The sequence below is a fragment of the Sceloporus occidentalis genome, unplaced genomic scaffold (genome assembly GCF_023333645.1).
Source record: "Sceloporus occidentalis isolate IW3139 unplaced genomic scaffold, rSceOcc1.0.p SCAF_5, whole genome shotgun sequence".
NCBI classification, from domain to species: Eukaryota; Metazoa; Chordata; class Lepidosauria; order Squamata; family Phrynosomatidae; genus Sceloporus; species Sceloporus occidentalis.
In genome coordinates, this window is record NW_028316985.1 from 146,930,373 (window position 1) to 146,944,521 (window position 14,149).

The 14,149-nt window shown below is 42.9% G+C and overlaps 1 protein-coding gene across 2 annotated transcripts in view; it reads left to right on the forward strand.

The window, feature by feature from the left end:
• Positions 1-8,799: 8,799 nt before the first annotated feature.
• Positions 8,800-14,149, forward strand: part of SETD7 (SET domain containing 7, histone lysine methyltransferase) — a 41,412-nt gene continuing 36,062 nt past the window's right edge. For both annotated transcript variants that reach the window (XM_089525773.1, XM_089525772.1), the window contains exon 1: positions 8,800-9,025. In XM_089525773.1, the coding sequence (XP_089381899.1) occupies positions 8,986-9,025 (40 nt within the window). In that variant the 5' untranslated portion in view covers positions 8,800-8,985. The remainder of the gene's footprint in view (positions 9,026-14,149) is intronic.

A 14,149-nucleotide genomic window follows, 5' to 3' on the forward strand; every position in this document is an offset into this window, starting at 1 on the left:
AAATGCCCCAGTTTTGGAGGGAAGGGGGTGCCTGCTATTTTGATCTCTGGGCTCAGAGGTATATGAGAACTACCACAAATATTCTTTTTTTGACAATATGCTTCAGCATAAGATGGCTGGACAATTTCAGAGGATGAAATAATTTGGTCCCGTTTAATCTGATTCCAGACTGATGGCCTTGATTGCTGTCCAAGTGAAAGATGAGAAGTGCTTTCCTGTTGCTCTTCCTGGATCTCTCAGTGGATTTTGATACAATTGATCATAATATCCTAGTGGGCCAACTCTGAAGGATGGGATAAGGAGATACTGCGTTACAGTTACACTCCTATCTGCAAGCCTGGTTCCAGAGAATGGGTGATTTATCACCATGGACACCGAGTTGTAAAATGTTATTATTCAATGCTGTTTTGTATCTATATAAAGCAGCTAGGTGAAGTCATTTGGGATTTTGGAATGGGCTGTCATCAGTATGTTGACAACACTCTCCTTCTCCTTGCATTAGAGTTGGGTGAGGTGCTGGACCAGTCCCTAGATACTGTAATGGGCTGTATGACAGTCAGTAAACCCAGTAAGAGAGGGCTGTTTGGACTGGTGGCTGGAACTGGATTGGTGACCTGACCTAAATGGGGTTTCACTCTCTGTGAAGGAGCAGGTACATAGCTTGGGAGTACTATTGGATTAATTTCTGTCAGTGCACACACACACACACACACACACACACCCGGTAGACCCTGTGGCTCTGAATACCTGGGGACAGTTTTGACTGCTTCATAAACTACATCCTTTACTGGACAGGAAAAACCTGGACACAGTAGTCCATGCCCAGGTAGCTTCCCAGTTACACTATTACATTGCACTAGGCCCTTGAAAACAACTTGGATCATTAGATTGCAGTTAGGAAAACCATGTCACTGTAAAAATAATTGCATTGACTGGCAATATAATTCTGGTATAAATTCAAGGTTCAGTGAAAAGAAAGTATTTTAAATTAGTCTGTTTAGACATCGTTCTAACTGTTTGATTTTATTGCACATTACCCTAATATCCTTAGTCAAAGGGTGTGATATGCATTTAAATTACTACTACTACTACTTTGGTTCAGGTTTTGCACTCATTGAAGGCCCAAGTAGATGGAGGTTCAGGTAGCAGCCACATTCAGGGGTACACGTTTCCCAGCTTACACTGATTGCGTCCCTATCTTTCCTCAGTTTCATGCACTCATAAACACCATGCTAGACTATTGCATTATATGTTGTGTGGGGCTGCCTTTAAAAATGGTTGAAAACTGTCAGAATGATTATTTCCAAGTTTTAGGAGGAGCATAGCAATGAGATCAGGTGATTCCAATAATCTACCTGTTGCATGAGTTACCTGTCCCCTTCCAAACTCAATTTAAAGTTCCGCTTCTAACCATTAAGTCTAAAACAGTTTGGAGGCAAGTTATTTCATCTATATCACACTGTTTACAACTAGAAAAATCAGTTGCAATCTTATATAAATCCTCTTCCTCAAGAACTAGCAGATTCATGAGCACAAGAGAGTGCCTTTTTGGCAGTAACACCCACATGTATGAAACTTATTGCCAGCTGGGGTGCAGCAGCATATTCTCCAACATCTCACAGATGAAAACTGGGACTATGTGGCCAAGCAGCCTCATTGTGTGGTCAAGATGCCAAGAGTTATTAATGAGAGAAAACACACAAACTAGGAGAGACTGCAGCAGTTGTTTTTATCTGAGTCTATTGGGAAGGACAAGATTCCACATCACCCTCTCCCCTTACTGAGTGAATTGCATGCAAACAATCTTTGCACTTTTAAGTCACTTTGCACTAACTGAAGCAAGCTGCACTAACTGAAGCAAGCTGCACTAATTGAAGCAAGCTAAAGAGGAAAGTGGGAGGATAAGACAGAAGGACAAGAGTTAAACTGGGACATTTTAAAAACAGCTGAAAATATGGGATGGCAGTGGATTAAACAGGATTGTCTCTGCAAAATAGGGACCGTTGGAGGTATGCAGCATGCCTTGTCCTTTCCTCACTTTCCTTTCTTTCTCAATTGGGAAGGGAACAGGCTTTCTGGGAGAGTTTCTTTCCTATGAGCTCCAGGACAGGCCTCTGTGTGAATCCAATTTCACACAGAAGTGTTTCTAAACAATTTTTATGTGACCAGAAGTACTCCCTAAGTAAATGTAGGCAATGAATTTATCTCCTCTGGTGAACTAAAGAGTCCTCTCTATACTGTGGTTGACAGTAACTGAACTTTATAGAGGCAGAGAGAAAACTGGGAATCTTAAACTCTTCTTCAGCTGCATTGTTCAGTTTTATTTTTAATGGGAACTTGGACTACCAGGAAAAGCAACAGTGAAGGGAAAGTGAAGCAATATTTGTAACTGGCACAGCACAGAGTTTTTCCATAAACCATGTGTCATATCTTCTTGGCTGTTGTAAAATGTACAATTGAAAACAGCTGGACTATGAAACTTATTTTAAAAATTTAAAATAAAGATTGCTCATTTATGGGGAGATTTAACAAACATATTTTGTTCGGTGTTGTTTTTAAGCTAGACATGTTTGTTTTGTTTGTTTCATTATTACAGAACCTTTCCTCGAATAGGATACAGCACTGGGAGAGCACTTCAATGGAAGAAGTGAAGAAAAAGAATGAGTGTGAGTTCAAAGGTTTTTAAGACTCATTCAGATAGCATCAAAGAATGGTTAGCCCATGACCTCTTTGCCTGACCTCCTTTGCAGTGTTATCATAGTTAAAAATGTTACTTTAAAATCTTTGAAAGAAGAACAGGGTGCAAAAATAATACATTACACCTTTACTTTCCCTATTTGATTTCTCATAAAGAAAATGACTTTACATGTGTGGTGCTGCTCATTCATTAGGAAAGCTTATTCTTTCCTCTCTACGGTGTTCCCTGCTGTGCAAAGAAAAGCAAAGGCAAAGAAACTAGAAAGTTAAGATTTCAGAACTCCTTGGTGGTTTTTGCTGACCTTTTAAATGTTTCATCTCCTCTTCCCATTGCTAGGATTTTTGTCACACTTAATAATAATACAATGTAACACATGACTTCAATAAGATTAAATGTGTCTGTGGAGTGATCTGATCCAACATCAGTTTTTATATTGTTGCATTAGAAGTTTTCCAACATTTTCCAGCATCATTAAAATGCTCTGCTAGAATTACTGCCACTGAAATAAAGTGTGGAAGTGTTTGGCATTGATCTTTTAAGACTACAAATTACCTATTTACCCACTGAAATCATGTGAGATTTACCTCTGAGTAGGCCCACAATCATAGAGCCAAGTAGTCCCAAAGAGTCACCTAGTCCAGTGATGGTGAACCTTTTAGAGGCCGAGTGCCCAAACTGTAACCCAAACCCCACTTATTTATTGCAAAGTGCCATGTCCCTCTGGCTTTCTAGTAACAAACTCTGGCAAACTCTGTGCTGGGGCAATGGCACATGTGCCCACAGAGAGGGCTCTGAGTGCCACCTCTGGCATGCATGTCATAGGTTCACCATCACTGATCTAGTCCAACTCCTTGCCTCTGCAGAAATCCATTGCTAAAATACAACAGACAGGAAGTCATCCAACCAAGGCATCTAATGCATGTGAGTTTAAAACCCTTCAATTAAGGAGAGCCCCAACTTTTCAATGGAATATATCTCAATGTCCAAGAGCTCCTACAATCAGGAAATTCTTCTTAGTGTTGAGTAATCTCCTTTCTTATAACTGAAATAAATTGGTTTGAGTCCCGCTCTCTATAGCTGGAGTCTATTTTCCACGTAACAGTTCCTCCAATAGTTAATGATGGCTATCATACCATCTCTCAAGCTTCTCTTCTTCAGGCTAAACATACTCAGCTCTCTCAATGGTTCCTCATGGAATTTGGCTTTCAGATCTTTTACCACCTTGGTGGCCCATCCTCTGGGCATGAAATATTCTTCTTAATACATTAATTATGCTCTGGGTGTCCTATGGTGATATGTACCCTCTCTATATTTGTTGTTAACTATCATCAAATAGACTTGGATTTATGGCAACCCTATGAAAGAGAGACCTCCAAGTTACCCTATTATCAACAGGCCTGCTCAGGTGTTGCGGATTCTCTATAGCAACATGTACTTGCCACGACAGATTGTTGTGCCATGTGGGAAGTTGGGATGAACCAAGAAAATATTTGACCTTTATTTCCCAGCTATAAGTTTTGGATTTTACTATGAACCAAAGGGCACCATCTCATAGAATCATTAAGGAGAGGTGTGCAGGTCATTTAGTCTAAGCCTTGCTTGACAGAGAAAATACAGAACTAGAATGTCTCTAACTAATAGCTGCCCAGCTCCTGCCTCCAGTGAGAGAGCTCAACAGCTTTCTAGGCCACTGATTCCATTACTGAATTTCTCTTACTATTATGTTCCTCCAAATTTTCAACAAAAACCTACCCACTTGTATCTGAAGCTCAATAGATCTAAACCTGTCCAGCAGAGAACAAGACTTTGTCATCTTCTTCATACCAGCCCTTCACACTATTCAAAAGTTCAGTCATGTCTCTGTTCAGTCTTCTCTCTATAGTCTAAACATATCCAGACAAAGAAAATATATGACAGCACTCATCAAGTCTTATTATGTATTACCGTATATACTCATGTACAAGTCGACCTCATATATAAGTCGAGGGAAGGTTTTAGGATCAAAATCTTGGATTTTGATATGCTCCATGGATAAGTTGAGGGCAGAATTTAGATGTTAAGGTTGGCTTCAAAGTGAAAGTGGAGGGGGAAAAAGAGAAGCTTGGTTTTCAGAAAAAACGCAAGGAGGAGGAGGAGGAGGAGGAGGAGAAGCAAAGGTTTGGAGATCAGCTTGCAAGCAGTCTGAAATACAAAGAAGTGGCAAAGTTTGGAGGTCAGCTTGCAAACAGAGGGAAAATGGGGAAATGCAAAGAAGAGGCAAGGTTTGGAGATCAGTTTGCAAATGGAGGGAAAATAGGGAAATGCAAAGAGGAGAAAGAAAAGTTTGGAGATAGGATTTAGAAGGGAATCACTACATGCACACTCACACTAGTGCCTCGCAGCTCTTTCAGCAAGCGCTGCCGAGGCATGGAGAGTGGGACATCAGGGCTACTTTTAAAAGGAGCTTTATGAGCATTATTACTGTTTGTTGTTGTTGTTGTTGTTGTTGTTGTTGTTAACTGTCCTCCAGTCAATCTCAAGCCATGGTAACCTTATTGACCCTTGTATAATTCAACCCCAGATTTTAGGGTCAATATTTGGGCATACATTTCTCGACTTATAGTTGAGTATATACGGTACTCATTGTGAGTATCATTATTTAGTTTGATAATCTTCCCATAGATTAAATGGGAAGAAGAAATTCCTAGCATATGCTTTCATAGGAGTTTATCACATGGGAGGGAAGCGCCCAAATCCCATGGATAAACAGGGTTTAAACTTGGGAATATCCCACAAGAGCGGGATTGTTTTCAAATGATGTCGTGCAACCTGAACATTAACGTGACATTAACCCATGCAGAAAGCCGCAAAAATCACACCACTTTTTAACTTCAGGAAAATCCCAAAGTTAAAAAATGGCATGATTTTGCAGCTTTCTGCATGGGTTAATGTCACGTTAATGTCAAAATCGCCCAACATGTCTAAAAACAAATCCACTCTTGTGGGATATTCCCAGGATTTAAACCCCATTTATACACAGAATTTGGGCACTTTGCCTCCTGTGTGATAAACTCCTTAGTCTTATCTACAACATTTTGGGCCCATTGACGTTTCTGACCAGTTTCCAAAGGCAGCTCCACATGGTTGTTGTTTGTTGTTGTGTGCCTTCAAGTTGTTTCCAGCTTATGGCAATCCTAAGGTGAACCAATCATGGTGTTTTCTTGGCAAGGTTTGTTTAGAGGAGGAGGTTTGCCATTGCAAAGTGTGTGACATGCCCCAGATCACCCAGTGGGTTTCATGGCCAAGCTGGGAACTGAACCCTGGTCTGCAGAGTCCTAGTCCAACACTCAAATCACTGTGCCAAGCTGGCTCTCTACTGCAGAAATAATGCAGTTTGACAGCACTTTAACTGCCCTAGCTCCATCCTATAGAAACCTGGGATTTGTAGAATCATAGAATTCTAGAGTTGGAAGAGACCATGGAGTTTATCAAACGGGATGGGAGGCTCTCAATTTCGAAAGAGAAGATAGTGAGGTCAATTCAAAAATTCACGCAGTTATAATGTACTTGCTATTGCTATATTATTTCAGGTTTTAAAAAAAGTGGTTTTTTTTAATCTGCCAAAAGTTGTCCATAGAATTGAGCTGGAGGACCTACAAATGCTTATAGAAGTATTCTCTAGGAATAGCTACACTTGTTCCTCCACATTTGCTGCTTTGACTTTTGTGGTTTTGATTATTCATGGGTTTTATTAATATGTTCGCTCTAGGAATATCTAGGGCCTTCAGTACAACTCTGGTCAACTTTAACCAAAAGTCGCACTGAAGGAACACTCCACTAGGCATTTATAGCTCCTACGGTGCAATTCTATGATTAATATCTGGCAGATGTTGACCACAGAGTTGCCCTGGAGGACCTAGAGATCCCTAGAGAGGTGTTCTCTCAGATAAAAACATAGTGTTTTTGTTATTTGCAGTTTTTCCATGTTCACGGGGGTACTGTGCCCCTGACCCCAGTGAATGTGGAGGGACAAGTGTAGGGCCTCCAGCATGATTTCTGCCCATAGAGTTGAACTGGAGGGCCCAGAGATTCCTAGAAGGAACATATTAATCAAATCCCTGAATAATCAAATCCACACAAGTCAAAGCTGCAAATGTGGAGGGCATTTGTAGGTCCTCCAGCACAGTTCTATGGACAACTTTTAGCAGATGTTGATCCTATAAGAGTTGCATTGGTGGACCTACAAATACCTAAAGACCTAGATATTCTGAAGGACCTAGATATTCCTAGAAATGCTTCTTAGGCATTTGGAAGTCCCCCGGAGCAATTCTATGGACAATTTCTAGCAAATGTTGATCTTATAAGGGTTGCATTAGCGTAGCTGCAAATGCCTAGAGAAGTGTTATCTCAGGTAAAAAATAAAAAAATAGTGGTTTTTGGTGGGTTTTTTGGGCTCTGTGGCCATGTTTTAGAAGAGTTTATTCCTGGTGTTTTGCCAGCATCTGTGGCTGGCATCTTCAGAGAATGCTGGCATGGAAGAGAGTGGGGTATATATGTACTGTGTGATCCTGGGTTGGGAGCAGTGATTTCCATGTTAATCTGTGTATTGTTCTGTGGTTGAATGGCAAGGCCTCAGCAAAAAGGATATGCAAAAAGGATTAGTGGCCTGTTACAGACAGCCAAAATAAAGCTGCTTCGAGTCACAGTGGAGGTATGGTGCTTCAATGATGCATGTGTCCTAGGAGTCCAGAAGTCGCACCAAAGCCACACTCCAGCCCTAAGGACTGGAGCGTGGCTTTGGTGTGGCTTCTGGACTCTCAGGACGCATGCATCATTGAAACACCATACCTCCACTGTGACTCGAAGCAGCTTTATTTTGGCTGTCTGTAACAGGCCAGTGTCTGTTTAATTAGTGATAGTTGTCTGCTGGGAAATCCCCCTCACCCTGGGTGGTTTCCCGTTTGCATTTTGCTGGGTCTTGATTTTGCTGTTTTTCAGGACTGGTAGCCAAACTTTGCTAACTTTAAGGGTTTCTTCTTTCCTGTTGAAGTTGTCCAGGTGCTTGTGGATTTCAATGGCTTCCCTGTGCATCCTGACCTAATAGCTGATAGTTCCCCTCCCCATCTACCCAGGATCACACAGTATATAGATATACACTCATCCTTATTTGAGGCTTTGATTATTCACAGATTTCATGAATATGTTCTCTCTAGGAATATCTAGGTCCTCCAGCACAACTCTATGGTCAACTTTAACTACTGTAAAAGTTGCACTGAAAGACCTAGAGATTCCTAGAGAGGTGTCCTCTCAGGTAAAAAAACATGGTGTTTTGGTTATTTGCGCTTTTTCTATATTCACGGGGGTCTTGTGCCCCTAACTCTAGTGAATATGGAGGGACAAGTATACATACACACTCCACTCACTTTCAGGCCAGCATTCTCTGAAGATGCCAGCCACAGATGCTGGTGAAATGTCAGGAAGAAAGTCTCCCAGAACATGGCTGCATAGCCAGGAAAACCCACAAAAAGCGATGGATGCCATCCATGAAAGCCTTCGACTTCACATTAAAAAACAGGGAAATTTTTTATGTATTTATTTGTGTTTTGCTTTTCATTTTCGGTGTGTGTGTGTGTGTGTGTGTGTGTCTTGTGCCCCTAACCCCTGGGAGGGGTTGCCCAAGAAAACGGGGAGCTAACCCCTTGGTGGGCCTCAAGGCGTTTCTGTCTCTTTCATGTCGGGCATCCCTGAGGGGACATGCTAAAATAAAAGACAGTACTTGCCCATAGAGAACCATTGGAGAAGACTTGCCTGTGGGGAAATATTGGGCAAGTAGTCAATGTTTCCCTATGGGCAAGTATCCCTCAATGTTTCTTTCTGGGCAAGTTTTCCTGAATGCTTCCCTATGGGCCAGTACTGTACTATCATGTATTTGATAGCCCCCCCCCCCCCCCGCCTCCCTTGAGCTGGGCTGGAAGGCGCCCCACCTTCCTCCTGACTAAAGCCGCGGGAGAGTGGCGTTTGGGCCGGGAAGGGCTGGCTCCTTGGCGGGCGCTGGCTTTACGGGGGGCTGCGCAAGGCGGGGGCTGTCAGTCAGGGGTGATGATGTCAGTGGATCAGCTGCTCGGCTTGAACAAAGCGCCGAGGAGGAGCGGAGGAGAGAGCCAGGAGGAGGCGCCGGTGGCTGGGGAGGAGAGGGGAAAGGGTCTCCTGCCAGCTCCCTCCGCTCTGGGCTCCTGGACGCCGCCCCTCCCGAAGGGGAGAAGGCCCTGGGAAGCCCTGGGAGACAGGGGCCGACCCCAGCCCCAGCCATGGACAGCGACGAGGAGACCCTGGAGGAGACTGTCGAGGGTAACGGCGTGGCTGGGGCCGGGAGAGGCATTTGGGGAGGGAGAGGGGGAGATGGCCCGGCTGGGGCTCTCGGGGCTGTCTCTGAATGGGTCCTCTCTCTAGAGCTTTGCCTGCACCCACACTCGAGCAAGAACCCGGTTTGGCACCGCTTTAACTGCCTCACTGGCTCAAGGCTATGGAATGCTGGGAGTTGGAGTTTGTTGTCGGGCCCAGAGCCTTGAGTCAAAGCGGGTCCAAACCGGGTTACTCCTCCAGTGTGGATGCACTCCTGCTGCCTTTGGGGTACAAACGTGGTTCATGCTGGCTCCCCCTTCAACTGTTTTCTCTCCCAGACAAAACCCTCCCGCCCTCAGGCTCCTGTCTCCAGGGGAGCCTTCTGTGGGGCCTCTTTTTTTAGGGGGGTTGCCTTGGGCTTCTTCTTCTTCTTCTGCGCCTGATTGGTTCCCCTTCGGGAGCTGGGCAGCCAATGAGGGGCAGAAGGAGCCCAAGGCAAGCCCGCCTTCCCCCCCCAATAAGGCCCAATAAAGAGGATGGAGTTGCCTCATCTCCCTGGCAAGCGCTGTTTGGCCCTTCTTCTTCTTCTTGGCTCCCTGCCTTCCCTTGAGGCCAGGGCTTCTCCTCTGTGCTGCTTCTCTTGGGCTAAAGTGGCTCCCAGCAACACCCTCCTCTGGCTCTTCTAGGCCTGTCCCTAATGCCCTGCCCCTAGAATTGGAAGAGCTCTCCAGCCTTGGCAAGACTTCTTCCCCGTTTGCCACTGAGGCTGAGAGCTTGTAACTCCACTGGGTTTCCATGGGCCAGCAGGGAATTGAACCCTGGTCTGCAGAGGGTAGTCATACCACATGCTGGCTCTCTGCTGTAGAAATATGCAGAGGAAGTTGTGTTGTCCCTTTAACAAATACAAACAAAAATCCATCAATGATATCTGTATTGGCCAACCAAAATGCAAAATAAACTTGTTGCAAGCTTTCAAAGCTCCATGGGTTTCATCATCAGGCAAGGTGTTACAAACCAAATAGGAGGGAGGGAAATACAATTGGAGATGTTAAGATGCCAGAATGTTGTTTCAGTCCTTAGTAAAGATGTTATGCTGGGGAGGATATCTTTTGCAGGCAGGCCTCTCCTCCTTCTGGCCGTGCAGCAATAGGGATGTTTTCAAAGTCCAGGAAATTTAAACTGTAGAAATAGTGCAGTTTGATGCCACTTTAACTCCCCTGGCACCATCCTATGGAAACCTGAGGTTTGTAGAATCCTAGAGTTGGGAGAGACCTCAAAGGCCATCCAGTCCAGCCTCCTGCCATGCAGGAAGACAGAGTCAAAGCATCCCTGACAGATAGCCATCCAGGCTCTGTTTAAAAACCTCCAAAGAAGGAGACTCCACCATACTCCAAGGGAGTGTGTTCTACTGTGGGATGGCTCTTCCTGTCAGGAAGTTCTTCCTAATGTTGAGGTGGAATCTCTTTTCCTGTAGTTTGAATTGGTCCAGGTCCTATTCTTTTGGAACTGCACAAAACAAATTTGCTCCATCTTCAGTATCACATCCCTTCAGATACTTAAACAGGGCTGTGATATCACCTCTTAGCCTTCTCTTCTACAGGCTAAATGTACCCAGCTCCCTTAGGCGCTCCTCATAGGTTTCCATTTTGGTCACCCTCCTCAGGACACTGCATGTTAAACTTGTATGCAGAAAATGTCTTACAAAGAGCAAAGTTAGACTCAGAAGGAGGAGGAATGAAGCCAGGAAGAAGGATGATCTAAGATATGCAGATGAGACCATATTACTAGTGGAAAACATTGCCAACTTGAAACAGTGACTAAGGAAGGTCAAAGAAAAAATGTAAAGGCAGGCTTACTGCTGAATATAAAGAAAACAATAATAAAGACCATGAAAGAGCTACATAAATTCAACCTAGGCAATGAAGAAATTGAAATAGTTGTCTTGCTTTATGCTAATAGTTTCAGAATTAGTTTCAGAAATAGTTAAAGAGTTCCCATGCCTTGGGTCAAACACTGAGCAGAATGGAAACAGGAAATCAGAAGAAGACTAGGAATGGGAAGGGCAGCTATGAAGGAACTATATAAGATCATAAAGAATAAAGATGTACAACTGAACACTAAAGTTAGAATCGTCCAAGCCACTGTATTTCATATCACCATGTACGGGTGTCAGAACTGGACAGTGAAGAAACAGACAAGAAGAAAATAAACTCACGTGAGATGTGGTGCTGGAGAAGAGTACTGAGGTTATCATGGAGAGACAAACAAACAAACAAACGGGTCCCTTGAGCCAATTAAGCCAAAAATCTCTCTGGAAGCTGTGATGATCAAATTGAGGCTGTCATACTTTGGCCATATCATGAGAAGGCAAGACTCACTAGAAAAGACAATAATGCTAGGAATGGTGGAGGGTCGTACAAAGAAAGGAAGACTGCATGCTAGGTGGTTAGACTCAATCAAAGAAGTCATGAGTATGAAGTTACAGAAACCAAGCAGAGCAGTGGAGGACAAGAGGTCTTGGAGATGTCTCATCTACAGAGTAAACTCAAAATAGTTGGCTCAGTTAGATCACTGGGACTTCTAAATGTACACAGACACTCAGGGGCTGGTGAGGATTTTTAACAGGTTATTAAAATTATTCTGAATGCTTACTTGCTCTCTTTCTCTGTCACTCTTCTTCTAAAGACCAGAAGATTCACACTGTCAAAAATATTTTCAACAACCTGAAAGCTGGAAGAAACTTAATGAAATCTATGGTTTTTGTGATCTTATCTTTGCTTGATTTATTGATCGGGAGTATTATGAAATGTGGAAAGAGGCATGACTAAAGTTGCAAGCTTTAGTATCCTGACTTCTTAATTTCCTGCCCCTTTTTGTCTGTGTTGATATTACTCCAAAAACATCTGACTGCAGCATCAATGCATATTTCTAATGGAAAATATTAAAATATGTCATACTCTGAAGCTGTTGGGAAAGGTAGTAACTTGTCTGAGCCTTTCCAGACAGAGAAATAGTTTCCAACTTGGAAAATATTTCCTTGAAAGGTGAAAAGAATACCATGTCATGTACATCCTTGAGTTTTGAGCCTGAAGGATCAGGCAGTTTAGTGGGGCATGGCAGATAGCTGCAATATATGATATACTGGTATGACTTGATATACTGGTATGACTATGTTTCATCTAGGTTTGTGTGGATGAGTTTATTATGTTGCAAGTCTGACATTGTTTCACTTGGAAATATAAGTGTCAACAGCTGAACCTTTCCCCTTTGGCCTAGTATTAAGTATGCCTTTCTTCCAATTTAATTCATAAGGTGATTGCACTTAAAGTCTAGCTTGTATGTGTAAATGCCACTGATTTGGCTAAGCACAACTGCATTGTGAAGCATCTTAGATTTGTTTTTTCTTAAAAGCATGGAAAACATCAACACAAGATAAATTTAAAATCAGTTATGTTTTTCAGCATAAAGCAGGACAAGGGTATATGAATAATAATACACTTTAGGGTCAGTTGAGTGTATCTATTCAGAGTTCACCAAAGCAGTCTCAGCCTTTAGTGAGTGGGCAAGATGGAATTTGGCAAGGGAAAGAAGGGCAAGATATTTATTCTAGATCTTTTTCACACTGCACAATTGTAGCACATTTTAACTGTCATGATTACATCTTACAGAATCTTTGGAATTGTAGCTTAGTGACGGACTACAGCTTTCTGGCTGAGAATTCTAAGTACCTCATGAAGCTACTAAACACAGGATTCCATAGGATGGAGCCATTGCAATCAAAGGGCTATCAAAGGGCTATAATTGTATCTTATGGAAAAGACCTAAGGCTAGAAAGATGGATATATATTAATAGGACTGGAAGCTAAATCTTGAGTTCTGCCTATCCATACTAGTCACATCACTCTGGTTTGCGAGATATGTTTATGAGAAGAAAGGGAAGACTTGGAGAAAAGTGTAAAATTTTAACACTGCATTGCCTATAAATGGTACCTGTCTTCACAGCATGTAACAGTTTAGGGATATATTGAGGAAATGCCTTCTCAGGCTTTCTAAATACTGTAAAATATGCCAGCTAAAAAGCAAAGATCACCTCATGCCCCTTAATAGTGTTGTGGGTGCCAGGTGAACACTAAGTGAAAAAGATTTAGCAGTATGAAATAAAAATGTTTCAAACAGAGACTTCAGAGTAGAAATCTGGAATTATTTTGTTAACTAATCTAAAAACTTGATTAGGATTGCCTGTCTCTATCCAGGTGAAGTGAGATTTGTGACAGCCTGTTTGGTCCTGTTCAGTATGGAATCTCTCCCCATGACACATACACACAATCATTTTATGGCCCAACACTTTATTCTTAGAATTGCACTTTACAAGCAGAAAGGGGGGCTTCTCTAAGTGTGTGTATGTTCTGTTAGCTTTATAGTTGCTAATGCCTCAATGCATCTTGGACTACTTTGGCACAGACAATTTAGTGATGCAGATATAACTTTGGTGCAGGTATAACACTGTGGCAGCATCTGATCTTGGTTTTGAACTTTCACCTTAATTAAGAAGTTCCATGTGAGGTTCTGGTTATACTTTCTCTGACACCAAATGTCAAGACTTCCATCAATCTCATTTACTGCTATCAAATATGTGGGCTTTCCTTTATCACCACTTCTGCCACCAATGTAAGGACTTCCTCCTGTCCCACCAGTGTGGCTACCAACTGTGTGGACCTCCTAGATACCTTCATGGTACCTGTGTGAAATATTATTCATCTACTATCCCCATCAGACAGCACCTCTCTTTATTTGTTACTGCCACCAGAGAAACCATGGAGTTTATCACATAGGAGGAATTTCTCTTAATTTCGAATGAAAAGAAAGTGGGCCAGATTTCCAGGAAGATGCAGAGCCCTCCTTTCCCATGCCATGATGGCTATCTGCATAGGCATCCTGCTGAGCCACCCAGTGTGTCTGCCATAGGTCACTCATTCTGAGGTCAAAACAAGGTGCCCAACTATGTGACCAACCCTGGGCGCCTGGTTCTGACCTCAGAAGCAAGCAACCCAAGCCAGCAGCAGACACGCCAGGTGGCTCAGTGGGATGCTCATGCAGACAGCCACCATGGCACAGGAACAGAGGACAGGA